Source organism: Pongo abelii, chromosome 17, assembly GCF_028885655.2.
Source record: "Pongo abelii isolate AG06213 chromosome 17, NHGRI_mPonAbe1-v2.0_pri, whole genome shotgun sequence".
NCBI lineage: Eukaryota > Metazoa > Chordata > Mammalia > Primates > Hominidae > Pongo > Pongo abelii.
In genome coordinates, this window is record NC_072002.2 from 51,639,791 (window position 1) to 51,661,955 (window position 22,165).

At 55.0% G+C, this 22,165-nt stretch overlaps 1 protein-coding gene across 52 annotated transcripts in view; it reads right to left on the reverse strand.

Moving 5' to 3' along the window:
• CELF4 (CUGBP Elav-like family member 4) overlaps positions 1 to 22,165 on the reverse strand; it is a 324,300-nt gene that overhangs the window by 71,915 nt on the left and 230,220 nt on the right. For 28 of the 52 annotated variants that reach the window (XM_024235757.3, XM_024235755.3, XM_024235754.3 and 25 more), the window contains 1 exon segment: positions 8,502 to 8,580. In XM_024235757.3, the coding sequence (XP_024091525.1) occupies positions 8,502 to 8,580 (79 nt within the window). 52 annotated transcript variants of the gene reach the window in all.

Consider the following 22,165-nt stretch of genomic DNA (forward strand, 5'->3'; position numbering starts at 1 on the left):
CAGTGAGTCACTCGCTGACTCCTAAGATCGGAAAATTGACACTTCTGTATATTGAATTTTTGTAAAGCAGGGCCAGCTTGCACATCCAGTTAATCTGCATACTCGCTCAACTGCCTTCCTAGTGTGGGAGAGAATAGCTAGAAGAGTCTGGAAGGGAGAAACCCACTACCGAAAGTCAGCAGTTGTGGCTAGGGGTCTCCCCAGCCATGCCCCACAGCCTGTCCCACCGCAGCCACTGGACGCTGCCCCCACCCAGGCCCGCACTCCACAGCTGGTGGCCTTTAGGCCCCTGAAGCCCTTGCAGACAACACGTTGTCTGTGTCTGTTTAGAAATAAAATAATGCTCGGAGGAGTAATGAGGAATTTAATAGGATTTTAAAAGCCGCAGGAACCGACAGGGCTACAGATGGTGGAAGGGCCGGGAGGATGCAATCGGCCACGGGTTTATGGTGGGGAACGTGGCCTCAGGGAGGGCCTGGGAGCCCAGTCACTCACATTATGTCCAATCTCATTAGCTGGCCCAGCGGTACTCCACTGCCACATCAGTGCTGGCGCAGTGAGGGGGGATGCCCTGAAGACCCTGTGAAGTGTGCTGGGAGCACCTAAAGGCTGCAGGAACGCTGGACACTTGGCCAGCAGCTGTCTCAGGGATGCCTCCCAGGCTGTCACACCTGACCTCAACCCTCTCATGCCTTCCTCGCCCTGCTGAGGTCCCACCAAAGACAGGCTGAGAGACAAGAACACAGAGACACAAGATGTGGGAGTGCGGGAAGGGAAGAAACACTGGCTTCCGGCCACGTGGTGGCTCACGCCTATAATCTCAGCACTTTGGGAATCTGAGGCAGGTGGATCATTTGAGGTTAGGAGTTCAAGACCAGCCTGGCCAACATGGCAAAATCCCTTATCTACTAAAAATACAAAAAAAAAAAAATTTGCTGGGCATGGTAGCAGGCACCTGTAATCCCAGCTACTCTGGAGGCTGAGGCAGGAGGATCGCTTAAACCTGGGAGGCGGAGGTTGCAGTGAGCCTAGATCGCACCACTGTGCTCCAGCCTGGGTGACAGAGTGAGACTGTCAAGAAAGAAAGAGAGAGAAAGAAAGAAAGAGGGAGAAAAAGAGAGAGAAAGAAAGAAAGAAAGAAAGAAGAAAGAAAGAAAGAAAGAAAAAAAAGAAAGAAAGAAAGAAAAGAAAGAAGAAAGACAGAAAGAAAGAAAGAAGGAAAGAAAGAAACATGGGCATGGGCTCCCAGGTCTAGATATGGAGGCCAAGGGAGGAAGGTGAGCAATTCTGCAGGACTTGGGGAGGGGAGGGTAACATAAAAGAGGTTCATTTACCCTCTGAAACTTCCCAGGGGGTCTGCAGATAGCTTACTGCCACCACCCTGCCTGGGCCCCCTTCCTGGCTGGTGCCCCAGGCTGCTCCCCTTTCCGTCCTCCAGCCTCCCCTGCAGCTCGTGGGGGGAACAACAGGACATTCTCACGGCCAGCTCAGCCCTGCCTGCCTTCACCTGCCTGCCTTGCTTCTCCTGGGTTCAGTTCTCAGCTGCCTGCTTTGCTGATCTGCCCTGGGCCTGATAGAAGCCCCTGAAGGAAAACAGGCTCCCATTGACCAGGGAGAGACTCGGGAGCCCCTCAGTGGTGGGACCTCCAGCCCGGGCCTCACTTGCCACAGCCAGAAGTGTGTTGTCGGCCGGTGGTTTCATCTGGCAGCTTCTCTATGCAATCAGGCCCGATTCTGCTGTGCAGGTGGCCACCTGTGTGTGTCTGTGTGTCTGTGTGTCTGTGTGTCGTGTGCTTTTCAGTTCTGGGTTCCTGGAGAGGGTGGCAGACCCTGGAAGGTGGTTTTCTTTCTTGCTGTGTTCCCTCTGGATGGACTCTCCAGTGCTAGACCCACCCCCTCCCAAGCCTGTGCCTTGGGAGACAAGAGTTGGGCCTATTATCCCCAAGGCCCTGCTGAACAGAGCTTCCACTTGGTTCTCAAGTGGCCACTGGGTAGAAAGAGACAAAGGGACACCACAGGACAGACAGAGACAGAGGCAGACACAGGCCCAGAAACACGGACAAGATGAGCACGGGCAGGTGGCAGCCCCTAGGGGGTCCTCAAGTCCCCTCTTTCCCAGGACTCTCCTCCCAACTCTTCATGGTTTTTAACTTCTCCCCAGCCAGCCACCTTGCTGGCTTTTCTGTCATTTTGTGTTGATGAAATAAAACCTGGTGGCCCCAGTCTGTGCCCCACCCCAGCCAGCATCATCAAAGACCGTCCCCACCTCCTAGCAGTAACCATCACACTGGGGTTTAGCCAAAGTGGGCCTTGTCTGCTCTGTGTCTGGAGGAGCCCAGGGTGCTGCCACACATTTTCCCATGGAGCACCCCTCAGTGTGCCATGCACTCATGGTCACTGACAGAGGCACTGCAGACACACGCCCAGTTCCACACACGCACCCAGGGAGGCGGGAAAGAAACGTCCTCCCCAGGGACACAGGGGAGATAGCACGCATCTGCAGTCTGCTATACCTGACCCAGGTATCAGCCACTCGTCCCCTCCTTCAGGGCCCCTGTCTGGCTGCTGATCCTCTTCGGCCCACTGAGCGGGGTGGGCACACACCTCCGTTCAGCCCAGGAGCTTCCCAAGCAAGCTGGCTGCGTGAGGCCACAGTAGTCAGAGCCTCTACCTCCTCATGTCTGACTCCCTGAAAGTAGGCCCTACAACCTGGCTGCAGGAGGTACCTTGGTCGGGGGACTGTCCTGTCACCTGGACTGAGACCTGGGAGGAGAGGAAGTGGTCAGGGCTGCAGGGCAGCTTCCTAGGGACACCCATGGAGACTCCATTTAGAAACTGAGCATGAGCCAGCTTTGGGGTCTTGGGGTGGGGTGTGTCTGCCTGCCAGGAGGCACAGGACACTGCAGCGCATGCCCTAGGGAGGTATCATCACCATGTTCAAGGCAGGCAGGGAGGGGCCTGCTCTCCACCTGGCTCTGTCCCCAGCCAGCATCACTGGTTAATGAATTGGTTTGCTTACATTGGGGATAAATCTGAGTTTAAATACAACTTGTTCCAGTGTGCTCTTGGGGATAACTGGATCCCCCAGGCAGACAGATGGCTCCTGGGGAGGCTCTTCTTTGGCCTTCCTTCCCTACTTAATTGGAACCCCAGCTCCTGGTGGTGGTAGCAGAGGCCCTCTCTCTTCTCTTCCTGCCCAGGGACATTCCAGCCCTCTCTCTGTCTGTGATCTCTTACCCAGGATCAGTGCTCCTGCTTCCAATGGTGACAAGCCCAACCCCTTGGCCTTGTGTTCAAGGCCCTGTTTTAACTTTGTGCCCTCACTGTATCCCAGCTCTCCACCTCTTGATCTAATTCCTAATTCCCACTTCCTCCAGGAAGCCCTTCCTGCTTGCTCCAGGCCACAGTGAATTCTCTCTTCTCCGATCCACTCCTACCCTGGTCTTTCATGTCTCATGAATAGGTCTGGGAGCTCCTTGTCCAGCCTAGCCTTGCCTCCCTCACCTGGAACCCTGCTCCTCTCACTTCAGCCGCCTTGAGAATGGGCCTAAAGGTGAGACAAATGTCTGTGGTGCCTTCTCACTGCCCCTAGGCCACCCAGAGACCGAGAAGCCCTCCTGGGAGTGAGAGGAATATAGGTAACCTGGGTTCTGGTGGCTGACAGGTAGGAGTTGGAATTTTGGTTCTGCCACTTTCTGTCTGTGTGCTCTGGAACAAGTTATCTAGCTTCTCTGTGCCTTGGTTTGTACCTTTAAGTGGGGCCAAGAACATCCATACCTTGAGGTTGCTGTATAAATTAAACATATTTCCAGCCGGGCACGGTGGCTTATGCCTATAATCCCAGCACTTTGGGAGGCCAAGGCAGATGGATCACCTGAGGTCAGGAGTTCGAGACCAGCCTGGCCAACATGGTAAAACCCCATCTCTATTAATAATACAAAAATTAGCTAGGCGTGGTGGCGCACGCTTGTAATCCCAGCTACTCCGGAGGCTGAGGCAGGAGAATCACTTGAACCCAGGAGGCAGAGGTTGCAGTGAGCCAAGATCGTGCTATTGCACTCCAGTCTGGGCAACAAAAGCAAAGTTTCATCTCAAAAACAAAACAAAACCATATTTCCATAAAATCCCTAACACTCAGTCAGTGTTCTGTAAATAACAGCTTTGTGGATAATGACTCCTGAGACCCCCAGATGGAGGCCCAGAGAAGGTGGTGTGCCTGAGCTGGAGCTCATTCCGGATAAGAACCTTCCACAAGAACAAGAACTGCATCCTATACTCTTCCTGGACTCTTCCTGGTGCTTGCTCCAGCCAAGCACTCAGCCAGCTCCACTTCCCTCTGTACCTGTATCTCCACTCCAACCCCTCCAGAGGCAAGGCTGGCACTACCCTCACACCAAAGAAAAAAGAGCTCCCTGAACTGCTCCTGATAGGATGGTGGCCTGTCAGCCTCAGCCAGCAATCCATGCGTGTCAGAGACAGGAGCCGTAAAAGTTACAAAGCCTCTCCTGTGCACACAGACCTGACAACTCTCCGCCATGCCCATCCCTAGACACCCCCACACCTCATGCGTGTGGGTGGATGTGACTGGGAATGTGTCTAGAGGCCTGAGGTGGGGGATGAGAAGGTGGAACCACGATATGGCCATACAGTGGGCTGCAGCCTGCTCTGTGCTGGGCGAGGTGGAGAGAAGCCTTCCTCCTGCTCCTTGGCCAAAGGCCCCGCATGTTCCCCAAATCCTAAGCAGATAAGACATCTTTCTGTGCTACTTATGAGCATTCAAGTGTGCCTGGAAGGCAGCTGGGGATGGGTGTCCTGTGTCCTCTGGGTTTTGGGGACTCGTAACCTGGCTCACTGCTGAGCCAGGGCTGGGGCTGACCGTCGCCCTCCTTCTGCGGCCACTGCCGGCTTCTGCTCCCCTCGCACCACTGTGCCGCAGTCTTCCCTCACCCACTGTCTTCAAGGCCTCGCTCCCCCTCCTCCTCCTGCCGCTTAACCCCTCACCTCTCTACTTTTCTCACCTCCTTCCCTTCTCTCCTCTCCTCCTGCCCGCTGCTGTCATGCCACCTCCTCCACCCCTCTCCCATTCCTTCTTTCCATTCCCCTCTCCTGTTGCCTATTTCTTTAATCTTTTAAAATGTTCACTTCTCCCCCCTTCTCCTTCTCCCCAGAAGTATTTAATGGCTATTAAATTATTTTAAACTAACTTTCTTTAAAAAAAACCACACAGCTTGGTGATAGTGCTGACTCAGGGCCATCTCACTGTTTAATATTGAATATGCAATTAATAGATAGATGTTTAGGTTTGGCTTTCCCCCCACCTTCCCCCACCCCCCACCCCCCACTTTCTACTGCAAGAAGAATAAAAGAGCTGATTAATCTGTTTCGGGGCGAGTGTCAGCCACAGGAGATATATGGGGGAAAGCCGATGAGGTTAGCATCTTGGAATCAGAAAGCTATTGCCTCTGAGGCAAGTTCAGGGAGAGAAAGGTTTGAGTTAGAGCCCAGCACGGCCTTGCTGGGCAGAGGGGATTCCAGACATCCCTCTTCAGTGCTGGAGAAAACGGCCTGGACTCTGACCTGCCTGCTCCGCACCAGATGGCGCCTCCTTGTGGCCCACAGAGGCCTGGGTCGGTGGCCCTTGTTCATGCCATATCCCCTTCTCAAGCTGTGGGATCTCCCACCTTCAAGACAAGAAGTGCCACCTCCCCTGAGGCCTCTGGCTGCCCCCACCTGGGGGATCTCCTCTCCGGAACTGCTGCTGGCACCTACTATCCCAGCTTTCCTGCCCATCCGTGAGAGCTTCCCTGTGCCACTGCCTCCTGGGCGGGCCGTGTGAACTGGGGGCTGCAGGTGAGTCACTGTGTGCCTGGGTGATGGTCTCCAGGAGAAACCCCTCGCACTGCTGTGGGCCTCACGTGCCCTGGACGAGGCTGAGTAAGGATGGCACTCCTCTCACTGCCAAGGAAAGGACAGGAGCAGGCAGCACAAACCACATGGGCTTTGCTCACGTGGGCCCCTCACGCCTGAAGCATCTCTAACCCTCAACCAACTGGACCTCGACTACCGGGGTCCTTAGGACAGGAGCACTCCATGGGTGTGAGGAGGTGCATCTGTGCCCTGGGGCATGGGATCCCTTCAGGCAGCACCAAGACACCAGCCGAAGCCCTAGTGGGTAGGATCTGAGGTCTGGGTTGGGAGGGGGCCTGAGTCCTAGAGGCCTTGTGCCTGGGTCAGTGCCCTGCTGGGGCAGGAGGGCAGATGCCTGACTGAGGGGATGAAGGAGTGTTCTGAGCAGGCCCAGGACCCAAGGATGAACAGATCACTAGTGGCCACACCACAGCACCCTCCAGGACAACTGGCTCTCCAAATTTGCAAGTAGCTTTCGCCTACTCGACATTTAGCCCTTGATTTCCTGGTAAACTTTCTGAGGAAACGAGGGGGAGGGAAATTCCTCGGTTCCTGGCTGATCTAACCAGCAGGGAGAAACCCAGAGCACTGGGCCTGGGCCTGGGCCTGGGCAGGGGAGGGTGGTGAACACGGACACTTGGGCCAGAGCCCAGGGCATGGCAGGGTTGGCAGAAGCCAAGAGCTCCTGGCCAGGAGGTGGAGGGCAGCTGCGACTGGCTGTCCCATCTTAACTACCTGGGCCCTCATGCTGGACACCCCAGCCCTGGCGGGAGGAAGGGTAAGCTGGGGCCACCTTGGAGGCTGTACCTAATGTCACCTTCTCAGGGCAACAAAAGGCCCCAACTCTGGCTGGGCACGGTGGCTCACGCCTGTAATCCCAGCACTTTGGGAGGCCGAGGCGGGCAGATCACAAGGTCCGGAGATTGAGACCATCCCGGCTAACACAGTGAAACCCCGTCTCTACTAAAAATACAAAAATTAGCTAGGCGTGGCGGCATGTGCCTGTAGTCCCAGCTGCTGAGGAGGCTGAAGCAAGAGAATGGCGTGAACCTGGGAGGCGGAGCTTGCAGTGAGCCAAGATCACGCCACTGCACTCCAGCCTGGGCGACAGAGTGAGACTCCATCTCAAAAAAATAAAAAAATAAAAAGGCCCCAACTCCTTACGCTCCCCTTGGTGGCCTCATGGGTGTTCTCAATTTTTCTAAACCCTTTCCGGGCTGCTCCTGTCTCTGGCGAAAGAGCGGCCAAGGTGTCTCCCATTGTGGGAGGAGGCTGGAGGTAGGGAGCCACCGCCCATCTGTCCTCTGGTAGTGTTTCACTTCTGTATGGCTGTTTGGCTCACTGCCTGGCTGTGCCTCTGTGGGAACTTGGGCTGGGGCCCCTAGCTGGTGGAGAGGACAGAGTCTCTACTCGGGGGTCCTTCACCTGCTCGGAGCCTCCGTTTGGCCCCCTTCCCCTGGGAAGTGGCTGAGAGCTCAGTTTAGAGCAACGTCTGGGCAGGGCCCGGGGGGATGAGGCTCAGTGTGAGTGCCAGGGGCTAGTGATCAGGAAGGACAATGGCCCCCTCCCAAGGAGGTGGGACAGGAAGGGGGCACCTGGCAGGGGCCTGCACATTCTTCTACCCTATGGGGCTGGTGAGTCTGTTTCTCTCCCACAGGTGAGGTGTGATGGGCTCTGTATCCTTGGGGCAGTTTGTTTCGGGAGGAGCTGGTGCCCGGGTAGGGGAGGCCTGATCTTGGATGCTGGATGTATTTTCTTTGCCACGTCTTTGCCTTTCATTTTCTTTTAATGTCAGAGTATGTTTGAATCTCATCTAGGGGAGCCTAGGGCCAGGGCTGTGCCTAGGGTGGGCCCTGGTTACTCCTGTGGCTGGGATGGGGGGGGGCAGTACAGACACACAGGCACTGTGCCAACAGGATGCTGTTACTTGGTGACGGAGCTGCCCCTGGCTGGCCATCTGCCTGACCCTTCCAGCGGTGAGCCTCAAGGTGCTGCATTCCCTTACCCAGGCTCTCCACAGCCAGTCTCCAGTGGGCTCCACATTCTGGGACAAGCGTCTGCGGAGTGAGGCTGTGTCCTTCCCCTCTGTCCCTTTCCAGACACCTGTCTGACTGCCTGCCTCTATCTCCAGGATCTCTGCCTCAGTGCTGGCCTTGAGTGCCCACACTCCCATGGACCACTCAGATTTGCCTCCTATGGCCTGAATCCTTCTACAGCACAGCTGCGACCACTTCCTGTCTCCCTTCTGACTGCACAAGCCCCATCACGGTGGGGTTTTCCTTGGCCACACCGAGGTGGGCACACCCTTTTGGGTGTTTTAATGGAGGGGAGAAGAATATCCTGGGACATGGCACTTGTTTACTCTGAGAGGCACAAACCCCACCGTCTGAGGACCCCAAACACCCCCCTTCCCCCCTGTCTCTCTCCACACCAGTCACCCAGAGCTCCAAAGCTCTGTCCCCAACCCTCAGCCACGAGATCCCCAGAGGGGCAAGAGGAGGAGGCGGGGAGTCGCTGCATCGCATTGCTGCATCGGGAAAAGGAGGGAGGAGTGAGAGGGGGAGGGGGAGGGGCAGAGACAAGTGGGCCCTCACGTGAAGGGGGCTGGCGCAGGCAGCTACTACCTCCTCGGCTCTCGCTGTCCGCAGGCTTCACCTGGATCGGCCGGTTCATCTGCAACAGAGCACAGGGGGACAGCATTATAGCAGGCCTGCGGGTGAGGGGACAGACACCCAGCACTCAGGTGCACAGGTGGATGTGAGTATACAGACTGCACCCACAGACACACGCTCCCACACGCTGTTGCAAGCACACACACCTTCACCAAAGTGCTGCCCGTCTCCCCTCGACGGCACGGCCCCATGGCCCCATTCTTTCAGGGGGGTGTCTCTGGACAGGAGACCTTGAGATGCCTCCTCCTCCTACTCCGAGCAGCTCCTGCTAGCCTTTGATATCAGAATCTGAGGTTGACAGAAATGCTGGCCTGTCCCTCTGCGTCACACAGGCCTTTGTGTCCCCAAAGCACACCTTTGGCTCAGCCCTGGTTCACTCAAGCATCTGCCTTTATGGAAATGAGCTGGTCGCTGGCTGCAGATGGACCCCACCCAGGCCAGGGCATCCAGCTTCATCCCAGCCCATATCAGCTCGCAGAAGTGGCCTGTGGGTCAGGCGTGGCCAAGTCTCTGGGCCGTCCAGCTCCATGGTTAAAGCAGAGCTCAGGGCTGGGGCTCCCGATTGCAGCCAGGGCCGTTCTCTCAGGGAGCGCGTAGAGTGGGCACAGCTACTTGTCCCCTGTGGTGTCCGGGTGCCAGGAGGACAGGAGAGCAACGCCTGACTCCCCTAGCCACCGGCATCTCTCTTCCCTCTCGGGGATCTGTGTCAATGGCCCATTCAGGCCACTAGGGGTCTCTGGATTCCAAGCATCCCGGGCTTGGCTGCCTGGCTTCAAGGCTCACCGGGAGGTACCAGGGTGGGCTCTACAGCCAGGAGGTCTCAGAGTGGTTTAAGCATGAGGAGGATCACGCAAGCGGATTTTGACCTGATGTCTTCACCAGTGCTTCTGCCCTTACGCACCTCCCTGAGCCCTTCTTGCATCTGCATTTCTCTCACAAACTCAGACTCAGAGAGGCAGTGGGGCAGGTACAAACACCCCCATTTTAGAGATGGAGAGGCTGAGGCCAAGAGGCATTCAGGTACTTCCCAAGGCCACCACGTGGCAGGACATGGCTGGGAAGTGGGGCCTGTGGAGTGATTTCTGCATGTCTGTCCTGCGCTTTGAGACCTTCCGTTGCCAATTCCCTCCCGTACAGCGGCTGGACCAGCCAGTCACAAGCTTCCTCCTACCTTCTGCTCTAGGACTTGAAGTGAGTTTTGGCTGCATCAAGACAACTGGGTGGGGGAGTATGGGTGCCTGTGACTCAGCAAGGTGAACACGAGGCCAGTGGAAGGGCAGAGCCGCAGCCGGGAAGGACAGAGATGGGAGGCAGGACGCAGCCGACAAGGAAGGAGGCACAGGTAGCCAGAGGCAGCAGGGGAGGATGCCAGGGCCAGCCCACCGAGAGGGGCCAGGGTGTCATTGTTCACCACCAGGTCCCCACTTGACATCCCTTATGGAGTTGAGGGGAAGCAAGGTGCTTTGTTCCCAAGCCCTGGCAGCAGAGAATACTGCCATGTTACAGCAAATTCCAATCACAGGGAGAAGGAGGAGGAACGTAATGAAGTTCCTGGGTTCCCCGTGAACCAACTCCTTTCCAGTCTTTGAGGGAAGGATCCAGAAGGCCGCCCAGGCATCTGGCTATGGGAGAGGGCCTCCAGGAGGGAGCCAGGTTGCTCCTGGTTCCCTGTCCAGTACTGTTTGGGACTCAGCATCTCACCCTTTCCTAGGCTGCTGTGTCCTCCTGGAATGCCCCACCCTCCTAGCCTCCCCTTCCCTGAAACCTGCAGCATTTTTCTCCCCTAAACAGGTCTTAAGGACTGACCTGGACCCAGTTCTAGCCCTGATGCTCTCTTGGACAGATTTCTACAGCTTTCCTGCTTATGTAATTTTACAATTCTCTGAGGTAGGGATTATTATATCCATCTTTTCAATGAGAAGAACAAAGCACTGAGGAGCGGCAGAGCTGGGATTCAGCCAGGATGAGTAGGCACACGAGTGCTACCAATACAATGGCCTTTGGCTTTGTCATATTTTATCTCAGTTGACCTCAGCTGCTCCAGGAGGAGAGGACCAAGGAGGAAGAAAGTGGGAAAAATACCCATCCCATAAAGGGGGATTGAAGCCAGGTTCCTTGGGCCAGCAAATCAAGTATCTTTTCTGCCTGACCCCCACCCCACAAAATCTGGCCCCACCACCTCTTGTACCACTCCTACTGCACATCCTGGCACCTCCCTCCCCCACGTCCATTCCCTGGGCCTTCAAGCTCCCTGCTGTCCCTCCCAGCCTCCTCCTCTTGACAGTCTATTCATTCTTTGAGCCTAGTCCACTTGGCTTCTGTATGGACTGAAGTGTGTCCCCCCAAAATTCATATGGTGAAGCCCTAACCCCCACTGTGACTGTATTTGGAAATAGTACCTTTAAGGAGGTACTTAAGGTTGAGTGGAGTTATAAGAGTAGGGCCCTCATCCCATATGATTCGTGTCCTCACAAGAAGAGGAAGAGACACCAGGGATGTGCACACAGAGAGAAGACCATAGGAGGACACAGCAAGAAGGCCGCCGTCTTCAAGCCAGGAAGAGAGCCCTCACCAGAAACTAATCCTGCCCACACCTTGATCTTGGACTTTCAGCCTCTGGAGCTGTGAGAAATACATTCCTATTGTTTAAGCCATCTGGTCTATGGTACTTTGCTATGACAGCTCTAGCCAACAAATAAGCCCCCTAGTTCATGAAACCTGGTTGGTACCCCATTGGGAAGGGTACTACAAGGAGCTCCCTGTTTTCCATTAAAAAGGTACACTCAAGGCTGGAAATTGACTTGCAAGTGGGGGTGGTGCTTAGGCGGCCCAGGCCTCCCCAAGGATCCATAACACCCCTGAGAACAGGAACAACTGCTATACTCATTGCATTGCTAGATCATCACAACTTCTCCTGTGATGTATGCAAATAGATTATCTCTAACTTCAGTCAAGGAAATGGAGTTTCAGACAGGTTAAGAAGTTAGCCTGAGGTCACAAAGGTTGTAAATGGTGATATCAAGATGAACCCAGGACTCCTGACATCTGCCTACTCATTTAGGAGATGCTGGGAGCAGGTGGAATGGGCTTGGGATGGTCCAGGAAAGTTCCAAGCAGAGGCCAGGAGTGTGGGGGAAAGAGAGGAGAGCAGGGAGCCACATGGGAAATTCAGGCTTCCCCTGCAAGGATGGGAGGAAGGCCTGGCTGAGAAGGGGCAGGCACAGGGTTGTGAACCAGAATCTGTTGGGCTTTGCCGCTCTGTCCCAGCTGGGCAGTGAGGCCATTCCTGGGGCAGGAGACTCCATTTCTAGGGCCAGAGCATGCTAGGCAGACCCCACATCCCTAGGGGCCTCATCCTGTGTGGGAGGAAGGCTGGGACCACTGGAGGAGACTCCTTTCCTGGCACCTCGTTTCTGTGTTTTACAGTCAGTCTTCTCTAATCGGGCCTGAGAGCAGCTGGGGTGAGTCCTGCGGATTGGCGTGGCTAGGATAGAGCTGTTTCTGAAATGACGGGTCCTATTTTCCATGGTAAATTAAACTGAGCAAATGAAATCTCCCTGTGTCTGGAGACTTCCACCGTAGAGGCCACCCCAGTCACAGGCAGCCAGCCCACTGTCCTTGGCACCTGGGCACCTGTGATGCTTTGGCCTAACATCCCTGCTGCAGGAGCCCTCCCAACTGGACGGGCCCTGGATGGTGCAGGCAGACCTCCTCCATGGCGTGCTGTTGAGCTCACCCCTCACACACAGGCCCCTCTGCTTCTCTCCAGTTTCACTGTGGGCTTTCTGACAGCAGGGACATGGAGTCTCATCCAGCCTCCCAGCTGCCTTCAGCCATGGGCTAGGCACCTACGGGGTGCTCTAAACAGACTGGTAAAGGAGAACTGAATTGGTTCCCATGCAGCCATGGCTCCTGGGGTCATTTTTCATGTCCCATTATAATCTGATGGTGGTCAGCATCCAGACAGCCTTTGAGGGGCTTGTCAGAGAGTTGCCGAGCTAGATGGTGAGATAATATACGGCCCTGTGCTTTCTTAATTCTCAGCAGAAATAAAGTGTCAGGCTTGGTCGGGAAGATTTCTCAGCTGGAGCAGTCTCTGTACAGGTGGCCCTGGCCTGAAGAGAAACCTTCCTCCCTCCCCTAGTCCTCGGCCAGCCTCACTCAGCCCTGACTCTGCCCTGAAGAGGGAGGAGGATGGAGCACATCTGTCCTGGGAGAGGAGGCCAGACCAGGCTGCAGAGATTGGGAGAGAACAAAGCAGAGCACGACGACAGAGCAAGGGGAGAGGTGAAGAGAATGCCGGAGAGGGCGAGGGGAAGGGAGAGCAGAGGGGTCGGGGAAGAACCAGGAGAGGAGGGAAGAGCCAGGAGTGACACCAGGAGGAAGACCAGAAAGCCAGTTGCCATCTCCTTGCCCTTCTTGTAACTTTGCCCCCTGGGACCCTGGCCATGGCCTCAGGACCCCTTTGGTGCTTTTCCTGCCCCCATCTCTGCTCCTCTGTCAGCTATTCCTCTCCACCAGCGCGCTGTCCTCCCCGGAGGGCCCTGGGGCTTGCGGCTGCTGGGAATCTGGGGTGGGGCGCAGGAGCCTTCCTTGCTGATTCTCTTTCAGAGATGTCCTCAGTGTCCCCATGGAGGCCCCGTGGCCTTCAGTCGCTGTCTTCCTCCAGGTGCCTGAAGGGGGTTTGGTGAGCCAGGCCTGCCTTCCCTGGGTCAGGAAAAGCTACCTGCAGCTTCCCTGGAGGCTCCTGGGGTTGGCCCCCCAGGGACATCACAAACCCTTGTGGACTGTGTTTCTACTTCTAGCTGGGCGTCCCTCTGGGGGAGCGAGTGGGCCTGGCCCAGATCTGGAGCTGTCTCTGCTCCCGCCTGCGGCAGGGGGTGGCCAGGTGGACGGCCCCTTTCCTCTTCCGCTCAGGCTCTGCCTCCCTTCCCCCTCCCCATCCCTCTGCCACTTTTTGCATCAACAGATATCCATGCATTAAACAAGACATTCCATTAATTTCTTCATCATCATAACTTAAGCTGGGACATACCCTTTAAATATTCATTCAGCTATGAAAACTGGGCATTAAAATTTTAATAATGTCGAGCTCATTTGAACCAGCCTCCTTGGGGACGATTACGATACAATTAGAATAAATACGATGATTGAGCTGGTCGAAAGGCTTCACCTGTCCAGTGTGGCTCCCTCTGGAAGGGGAGGCCTGTGGCTCGTGGGCAGACAGACAGACAGGCCAAGCTGCTCTTTCCTGACTCCCTCCCAACCTCGCCGCTTCCCCTGCCTCCTCTTGCATCTGGTTCTGGTTCTGTGCTGCCAAGTCTACTCCCACCGGCCTCTGCAGGTCTCTGCTGCCTTCTTCCCCGAGGACCAGGGTGCAAGGGGCCCCTCCCTGTCTGAGAAGGTGGCCCTGATTCACCCCACCGGTTCCTACTACTCGTTTCCTGGTCCTGGTATGACCTGGGCTAGCTCACTGGGCTGGTGAGTGACATTTTCCTGCCTATACACGTCTCTTCTCCCCTACCTTACTAGGACTCCCCGAGGCTGGAATGAGCACCCAGCCAGAGCAGGGCCAGCCTGTGTGTGGGGTGTGGAGCCCAACTGCATTCTGCCACCAAGAGGGGAATGTCTTCACCTGGCTTCTCCTTCAGCAGCAACCACCATCCTGAGGGTTGGCCTAGAGGTTTGGGATGGGGCTGAGCCTCCCTTGTCCTTCACTGCCTGATGCCTGCTTAAAGCCAAAGCTGAAAAAGCCAGGGGGGAGGGGGGAGGCAAGGGGGGGTCCACTCCTGCACTCATCCTGCCTCGCTCTCCCTCGGGACAGCTGTCATCACACACAGGATCATGGGCCCTCCTCAGAGCTGGCCCCTCGTCCACCTCTGTGCCCTCTGCTTCACGCTGGGCCCCAGCAGGGCCCCCTCACCCAGTGCTGTCTCTGAAATAATGGAGTTGACTTTCTCCCCACCTGGAAAGCTTCCCTGTCACTCCTCATTGCACCCAAACCCTCTTATTCCCCCAAAGTCTAGGTTTGAAGCTCACCTCCTACAGGGAGGCTTCCTGATTGTCGCACACGAACCTGCACTACTCCTTTCTCTCTCTCGTGCGTGTGTGCATGTGTGTGACAGAGAGAAAGAGAGAGGGAAGGAGAGAGAGAAAGGAAGACGGAGATGGAGACTTACTTCACAAACAAGAGCGGAGATCAGGGCCCCTACTCATGGATCCCCAGAGGCAGCCTCAGGACTGTGCTTCTTCCCCGGAGTACGTGTGTGCAACTGATTAGTGCTATGTGACATCACAGACATCCTAAAAGAATTCACTGCGGCAGGAGCAGGGGGATTCGGATTGAACGAGATCATGGAAGAAATGTGCAAGAGCAGGTTCTCAACAAAGGTCAGCCTGCACTGGAAGGTGGGGACCGATGCCCCACAGGGAGCTGGGGAGAGGGAGGATAGGCGCTGGCAGCTGAGGTGACTGGCCCATGGGATGGCCAGAATGCTCTCCAGAGTGACTATTCAAACCTCAGAGCTGAGGGTCCTTCTGGTTCCTTTTGGGACGTGTTGGAGCCTGAAGATACCTGGCTCCCTGCTCAGCAGAAGGGCTCACCTCGCCAAGCTTCGGAGGAATACCCCTGGAGACACAGATTCGTATCTTCCCCAAACAGACATAATTTGCAGCCTTCACCAGGAAGGCAGCTCTTACCTCCCCATTCCTGTGTGGTCTCTGAGGAGGGGCAGTCCTTGACCACCTACTTGTGGACGTGCTTGTGTGGACTTGGCCCTGCTCGTCAACTATCCTGGTGTTTTAGGACAACACCAGTTCCTGTCCACCCAGAGAACTCAGGTTTTATGCTCTGCCCTCCAACCCCACCCCAGTACACACGATGATCATGGAAACAGTGAATCAGCAGACCTGCACGCTAGAGCTCACTGGGGGAGTCTGTGCCCTAATTCCACCAGCATCACTGCTCTGAGAAAACAGACATAATTTGCAGGACCCCTTGTTCCAAGTGCCAAAATAAAAAGTGTCATTAAAGTACTAAAATATAAAGCCTTTCCTTCTTGGTCTTGCTCACTCTCTCAACTTGTGGGTTTTTTTTATTTGCATTTGATGTCATTTCAAGTAAAGAAAACTATAAATTTTAAATTATTAGCACAGACTTTACAGTTCATCTTTATTTTGTGCAATGCCAGTTTTAAATGCAAATATCAGAGCATTTACCTCCTATGCAGAGTCACCAAAATTTCACAGTTTGTATTTTGTGGTTTATGCCTGGAGGGTGCCTTCAGCTGGAAACGCAAGCCAAACTCAGGAAGCCTACAAGAGAGGTCCCCCAGGCATGAGAAGTTCCCAAGGGATTTCTGCCTCAGACACGGGGACCCTCACAGGCCCCTGGAGTCCCACCTGCAACCTTGGGCCTGAGGACTGCCGAGGTCCCTTCTCATTGGCTGTGGACTGATGTGTCAAGCCCCAGCTGAGGGTGGGCTCTGAGAAGTCGAGCCAGACATCACCTCTTCCCACGGGCTCTCGGTCCTAACCCACAGTGGACAGGAAACTTTCAAGGGTATTGTAAACTCTGTGCCTGGGACGTGCTAGGTATCTGTGCAATAGACTCATCTTTGCTGAGTCATGGCCTCTTTTGGCTGGCCAGATGTGGCACAGCACGGCCAGCCTGGGCTACCACAGGGTGAATGTGACCAACCCTGATCCCCTTAACCTGTGCCTAGACCACTGCTGGATTGCAGGTGGGACTCTGGACATGGGTGGACCGGGCAGGTAGAGAGAGGCTGAACTATGCATGAGCAGAGACTCCAAGCCCCATGGATTTCATTTGCAAAGCACACATTCAAAGATAAAGTGTTAAGAATTTCAAGATGGAGACTGCAGAGCACGAAACCCAAGCGTAGGACTCTTCTGAGTGTGGGGCCCTGTGTGGCCACACGGGGTTGTCTGCCCATGATGCTGACCTGGAGGTGCCTTTCTGGGTCCCCATCTTCATCTGCCCACACCAGACATCAGGCGTTTTGTGGATAATCAGGTGTTTTAAGCATTGCCCAGGTCTGTGCATTAGTGCTATCTCCAGAAAGATCATCAGTCCATTTTTTAAAGATAAGCTTTGTGCAATTTTGAGGGGATAGACCAAGAATTTTCAGCCATAGGGATAAAAGCCTGGTGATGCAACCAACTCGATAAGGACAGAGAACTCACCAGTGAGCTTGTGGGGATCAAAGGTGGGTTTGCTCTCCAGAGACCCTGCCCTCCACCAGAAATTTGTCTTCCCGGCGCTTAGCAAATTGTAATTAACAAATTAATTAATGATGAAATTATTTGTTTAAAGCCCCAGGAGGACAGGGTCTGAATCACAGGCCCTGTTGAATTCCAGGGGCTGTGCTTAGTAGGCTTGGAGTCGCTGTGGGAGGAAAGAATGAACCCTTGCCTGAGGGCTTCTGCAGTCCCCTAGTGAGACTGGATCCCAGGGGAACCACAGAAGCGGCACACATTATTTCTAGCTTGTTGTAAATATATTAATGCTTTAATTACCTCCTTAATAAATCACATATGGTGCGTTCCATAGAGAGGGGTTAGAGATTCAAGAAATCTCATCTGTTGTCAGCATAAAATTCTGACTCCAGGACACCCTCAGCAGTGATTTCAGAGACACCTGACAGATTTATGGATTTGTTTGTCTGTTTGTCTCCACCCTGAGGAGTTCCCGATGCCCACGCAGGGCCCAGCATGGCCCCGATGCACAGTAGGTGGTCAGGAAGTACTGACCAAATGATGACTGAATCCTCCATCACACCACGTCATGACCCTCATTCCCTCCTGCCTCATCTGTGCCCTTGCAGCAAGAGTGCCCAGAGACCAGAATTGGGTCACCACCGGACAGCCTTGTTTCCAGCCCAGAGAGAAAGGCCCTTTAATCCTCCCTCCTCCAGCAAAGTGGCGTGCTGCACCTTTGGATTAGGAAGGGTTTATTGAAGCGGTGGCGATCATCGTTTAGAGAGACAGCCAGTGAGCACTGACCAGACAGAAGAACCGGAGGTTATTGTTAAAATATGCAAATCCAGAGCCTATTAAAATGCAAACCCTCCAGATAAGATTTTTTAATAAATTTGGTCTCTGCTCCCACTCCCCACTCTGAGGAGGCCATCTGATGCTTGTCGGGTCAGGACACATACCGGCATGTAGGCCCTGTTGGCTCTTCACCCCTCTCCTCATTCAGACAGCTGCGCTGCCTGGGCAGGGCTGGCTGTCCCTTCTTCCCGCAACGCCCTGTCCCTTGAACAAAGCACTTGAGGTCGTGTCAGGGTAATCTGCAGACATGTCTCACCATCTCCCCATACTGGCTGCATTCCATGTTTCACCTCTCCTCTCATAGCTGTGTCTGCAAAGTGAAGTCACAAGCCTTTGCCTCCTCCTCCAGCAAGCCTTCTGTGATTGGGTCCACCCAGTTACACTTACTGCCTTTCCAGTCATCGCCTCTGGACTCACTTTCTGTCAAAAGTAACCCTCAAGGGGATGATGGGAAGGTCGCTGAGAAGCTGCACAGGCTCCCGAGTATGATAATGATATGGCGGGGATTCAGGCTGGGCTTGGACATGTTGGCTTTGAGTCAGGGTGGAAAGAGCCATGCATGTGGGCTGGTGCTGTGTGCCTGGCTGGGGGTGTGCACTCGGGTCTCAGAGGCATGAGTGAACTGCAGTGGGAGAGGGTTTTCAAGTCCTTCCCATGCTCCAGACCTTCTGTTGACCTCATGACAGGGCTCAAATCCTTCAGACCTTCCTGAAACCTGATGAATCAGGTGAGCAAACTCATGGGGTGGGCAGGGTGTGGATGGGGTGGGGGTGGGAATAACCACCAAAGACCTGGAGGAGAGTGGAGGGAAGGGCCAGTAGGGTGTGAAAGGGTGTGCAGCAAGTCACCGAGGGTGGGAGGACAGGCAGGCAGGTGGAGGTGGGGAGGATCTGGTGTGGCCGCAGAGGATCTGGTGTAGCCATGGAGGGCCTGAGCTTGTAAAGTGGGCAGCGGGAGCCCCTGTTAGTTTGCAGACAGCATTGCGCACTAGGACTGCGTTTGGAAAGAGCAAGGAGGTAGCTGTGCGTGCAGGAGGTGCAGGAGGTCAGAGGTGACTGGACAGAGGTGCCCGAGACACCAAGCAAACGTTTGTTCAGTTCAAGAATGACCAGCAGAATCTTGGCACCAGGTGCCTTCCCCACCTGTGGGAAGACAGGAGCCTAAAGCTTGTACATAGGAGGTGCTTGATGAATCGGCCCAAATTTCCCCAGGTTGCCTTTTATTCTTGGTTGTAGAATGACCCCTCACTCCAGTCCAAGCCTGGCCTTGCCCACAGTCCACTTGCAAAGGGTCTGGAGGATGTGGGGTGGGACGCAGTGGCCTCGGTCCAGGTGGCACCCTTTGCAGCCCACGTAGCCTCACTGGTCCAGCCCCCCACAAATAGGCCCGGGCAGTTGCTATGCAACAGGCAGCTCTGCTCAGCAGTGTCCAGAAAGAAGCGGTGAGCGGTGAGCGGCCCTGACATAGCCTGCTGGTGGGCTGGCTGGGGCTGCCTGCTCCTCCTTCTCTCTGCTCTCCCCACTCTCTCCCATCCCTCTCCGAGCCTCCATCCTCTCCTATCTCTCTACAAAATGCTTTCCCTTCACCTAAGGGGCAGGGCTGGGTTGGCATAAACGAAAGAGGTGCCCCTCACAGTGGTCAAAGGTCCCTCAAGAGGCCCAGCCCCAAGCACACTGCTGGTTTCCCAGGGGGAGGGATGGAGCCCCTCCCTGCTAGGGGTTTGGAGCCATATTTATGGGTAGAAGCTTCCCGCGCATGGCAGGTAAGGTGGAAAGACACGATGAAAATCACCAAGATGGAACTGGTGGACCCGTGACCATGCTGCTGCTGGGCTGATGTGCCCCCAGCTCTCAGCCAGAGCTCCCTGAGGCCCTCACTGCCAAGGGCAGAGGGCCCTTTGTCTCCAAGCCCCACGTCCGTCTTGCTGCTCCCGCGAACACGCCAGGGCTGCACTGGCAAGGGTGGGAGGATCCTTGTGGTCTTAATTAAGATCTGCTGCCATGGCAACCAAGCTAATTAGGCGGCATGGCCGGGCTGGGTCGCTAACCCTCTTCAGGGTGGGGGAGTGAGGGCATGCAATTTTTTAAATAACAGTAGTGGATAGATAATTCTGATGAAACAGGCCCTGATTTAGTTGTGAGGCCTGGATTTCGGTCTTAGCTCTGCCATATACTTGCTCATACAAGGCGGGGCTGTTAACTTAACCTCTAAGAGGCGTATCCACGTATCCCCTCATGGGGTGTGGAAGGGATTAAATATGATCGCTCAGGCCAAGCTCTGAACATCGTGCCTAGCACCTAGTAACAGCCCAGGAAACAAGCGACAGCTACCCTCTCCCTCCTCCCCCTCCACTCCCTCCTCTCCCTCTTCTCCCTCTTCTCCCTCCTCTCCCTCCTTCCCCTCTTTCCCCTCTTCCTATTTCTCCTCCTCCTCTCACATCTTCCCTGCTTTTCTTAGTATTTCCATCACTTTTGAGGAATACCTAACATTTGATTTTTCCCTTTCCACTCTGGAATACTCAGGCTCTTTTGGACTCTGCTGAACTGAAGATGTTGGACTCTGTGGGGAAGAGCTGAGAATGGGATAGGGAGGCCACGCCTCATGGAGAGGTAAGATGCACCCTGAACTCAGGTTCTCATGGCTCCATTCTGCCCATGCTGCCTCTCCTCCACCCTGCCCCAGCTCTGCCCTCTCTGCTTGGTCTACCAGCACTGAAGCTGTTGTTGTGATGGGCCACAAACTCCATCCATCCATCCATCCATCCATCCATCCATCCATCCATCCATCCATGCATCCATCCACCCATCCAGTGCTTACTGAGCACCTCTGTGTGCCAGGCCCTGTTCTTTAGAATTGGATGGCACAGAAAACATGAGTGGCTCTTCCCTGAGGGAGCCACCACCCAGTCTCCAGAAGGGCCTTGTTGGGAGGGCACCGGGTCCATCCTTCCTCGGCACTGGCTGTGCACTGTTGCCTGATTGCCTGAATGCCCAGCCATGCAGTCCTGCACTTGGCCTCCCACTCTCCTGAAAGTCTGTTCTTTACCTCTGATGTGTGGCTCTTGGGTATTTGCTCACATACGTATAGTGTTGGAGTTAGGCTCCCTCCTGCATAGGGCGTCGTAATCCAGGATGGCCAATTCTAGTGATTAGAAAGGAGGCATGTCTAGCCCCAACTCATCTCCCATTCATTTTCCCTCATCCACCCTGCCTGGTACCAGCCCCCCACTGGGCAACTCAAGCCCATCTTCCAGAGGCTGCCCCCAGTGCTGGGCCACTATGTAGCCCTGAGGTTTCAGTGTCTTTCTTCTAAACTCCCAGGCTTCCCTTCACCACTGGGTTTCTGGCCCTGTCACCCTGACAGCTCACAACCATCTAGGAGCCCTCATATGTGGGGTCCTGGGCCTGGAGAGGGGATCTCTCCAGCTGTGACTGGCCCTTCCCAGCCCACAGTGGGACCACTGCCTTCGGATTTAGAGCACACTGGCTGGGTGGGAGTGAGAAGCGGGTGGCATTGTGGCCACTGGCGGCTGGATGGAGACCCTTGTCTGTGTTATCCAGGGCCCAGTCTCCCTTCCCCCTCCAAGCCCTCCCCTGTGTAACTGTTCCCTCCACTCCCCTGGGACTGTGGACTCTGTTTCTAAGATGAGCCTCTCCATGGCCAGGAGAGGTGTCCTGGTCCACCCCTACTCTGCCCTGACCCGAGGGGGACAGCTCCTTTCTCTCTCTTGTGGCTGCCAGGCCTCAGTCTTAGGCCTGGCGAGAGCAGGAGAGAGTCCCCAGGCATGTTAAAAGAAAAAACAAAGCCCACACCAAGTAAATGACAAATCGAGAGGAAATTGCTCTTAATCCCTACGACACAGCCTGATGATGCCGGCCAAGCACAAACCTGAGTCATCCTAGAAATGGCACCGACATTTGCTTTTTAGAATTTGTTTTGTCTCTGGGCTTTAGATTTAATCACTCCCTCTCTCTCTCCCTCCCTCCCTCCCTCCCTCCCTCCCTCCCTCTGCTCCCCCCTCTCTCCCTCTGCCCCTTGCTCTCCCGTTTTCTAACACGAGCCTGCACCGCCAGCTCGTCCAAGTCTCTTTTCCTGGCCTTAATTAACACAGCTCTCCAGCTTCCAACAGGCTAATGATGAATCGGGTTAAATTCCAGACAACAGCCGCGCACCGCCATCAATTAGCCATCTCCGGGGCAGCTTCATTAATAAGCATCGATCACAGCCCTCCTCCTGGAACACGCCAGGGTCTCTGGGTCACGGGCACTGCCTGCAAGCGTGTCAGGCTCAGGTGTGGATGTGAGCGTGTGTGCGTGAGGGCTGGAGTGTATGGTGAGGGGTCTGCATGTGAGTATGTGTGTAAGGATGCGGGTGGGCCACGTAAATGGGTGACTAGGAGTGTGTGAGGTGTGTGTTGCATATGGAAATGCATGTGTATGCATGTCCATGTGTGAGGATGCATGTCAGTGCGTGCAGTGTGTGTGTGTGTGTGTGTGGAGGTGTGGGGGTGA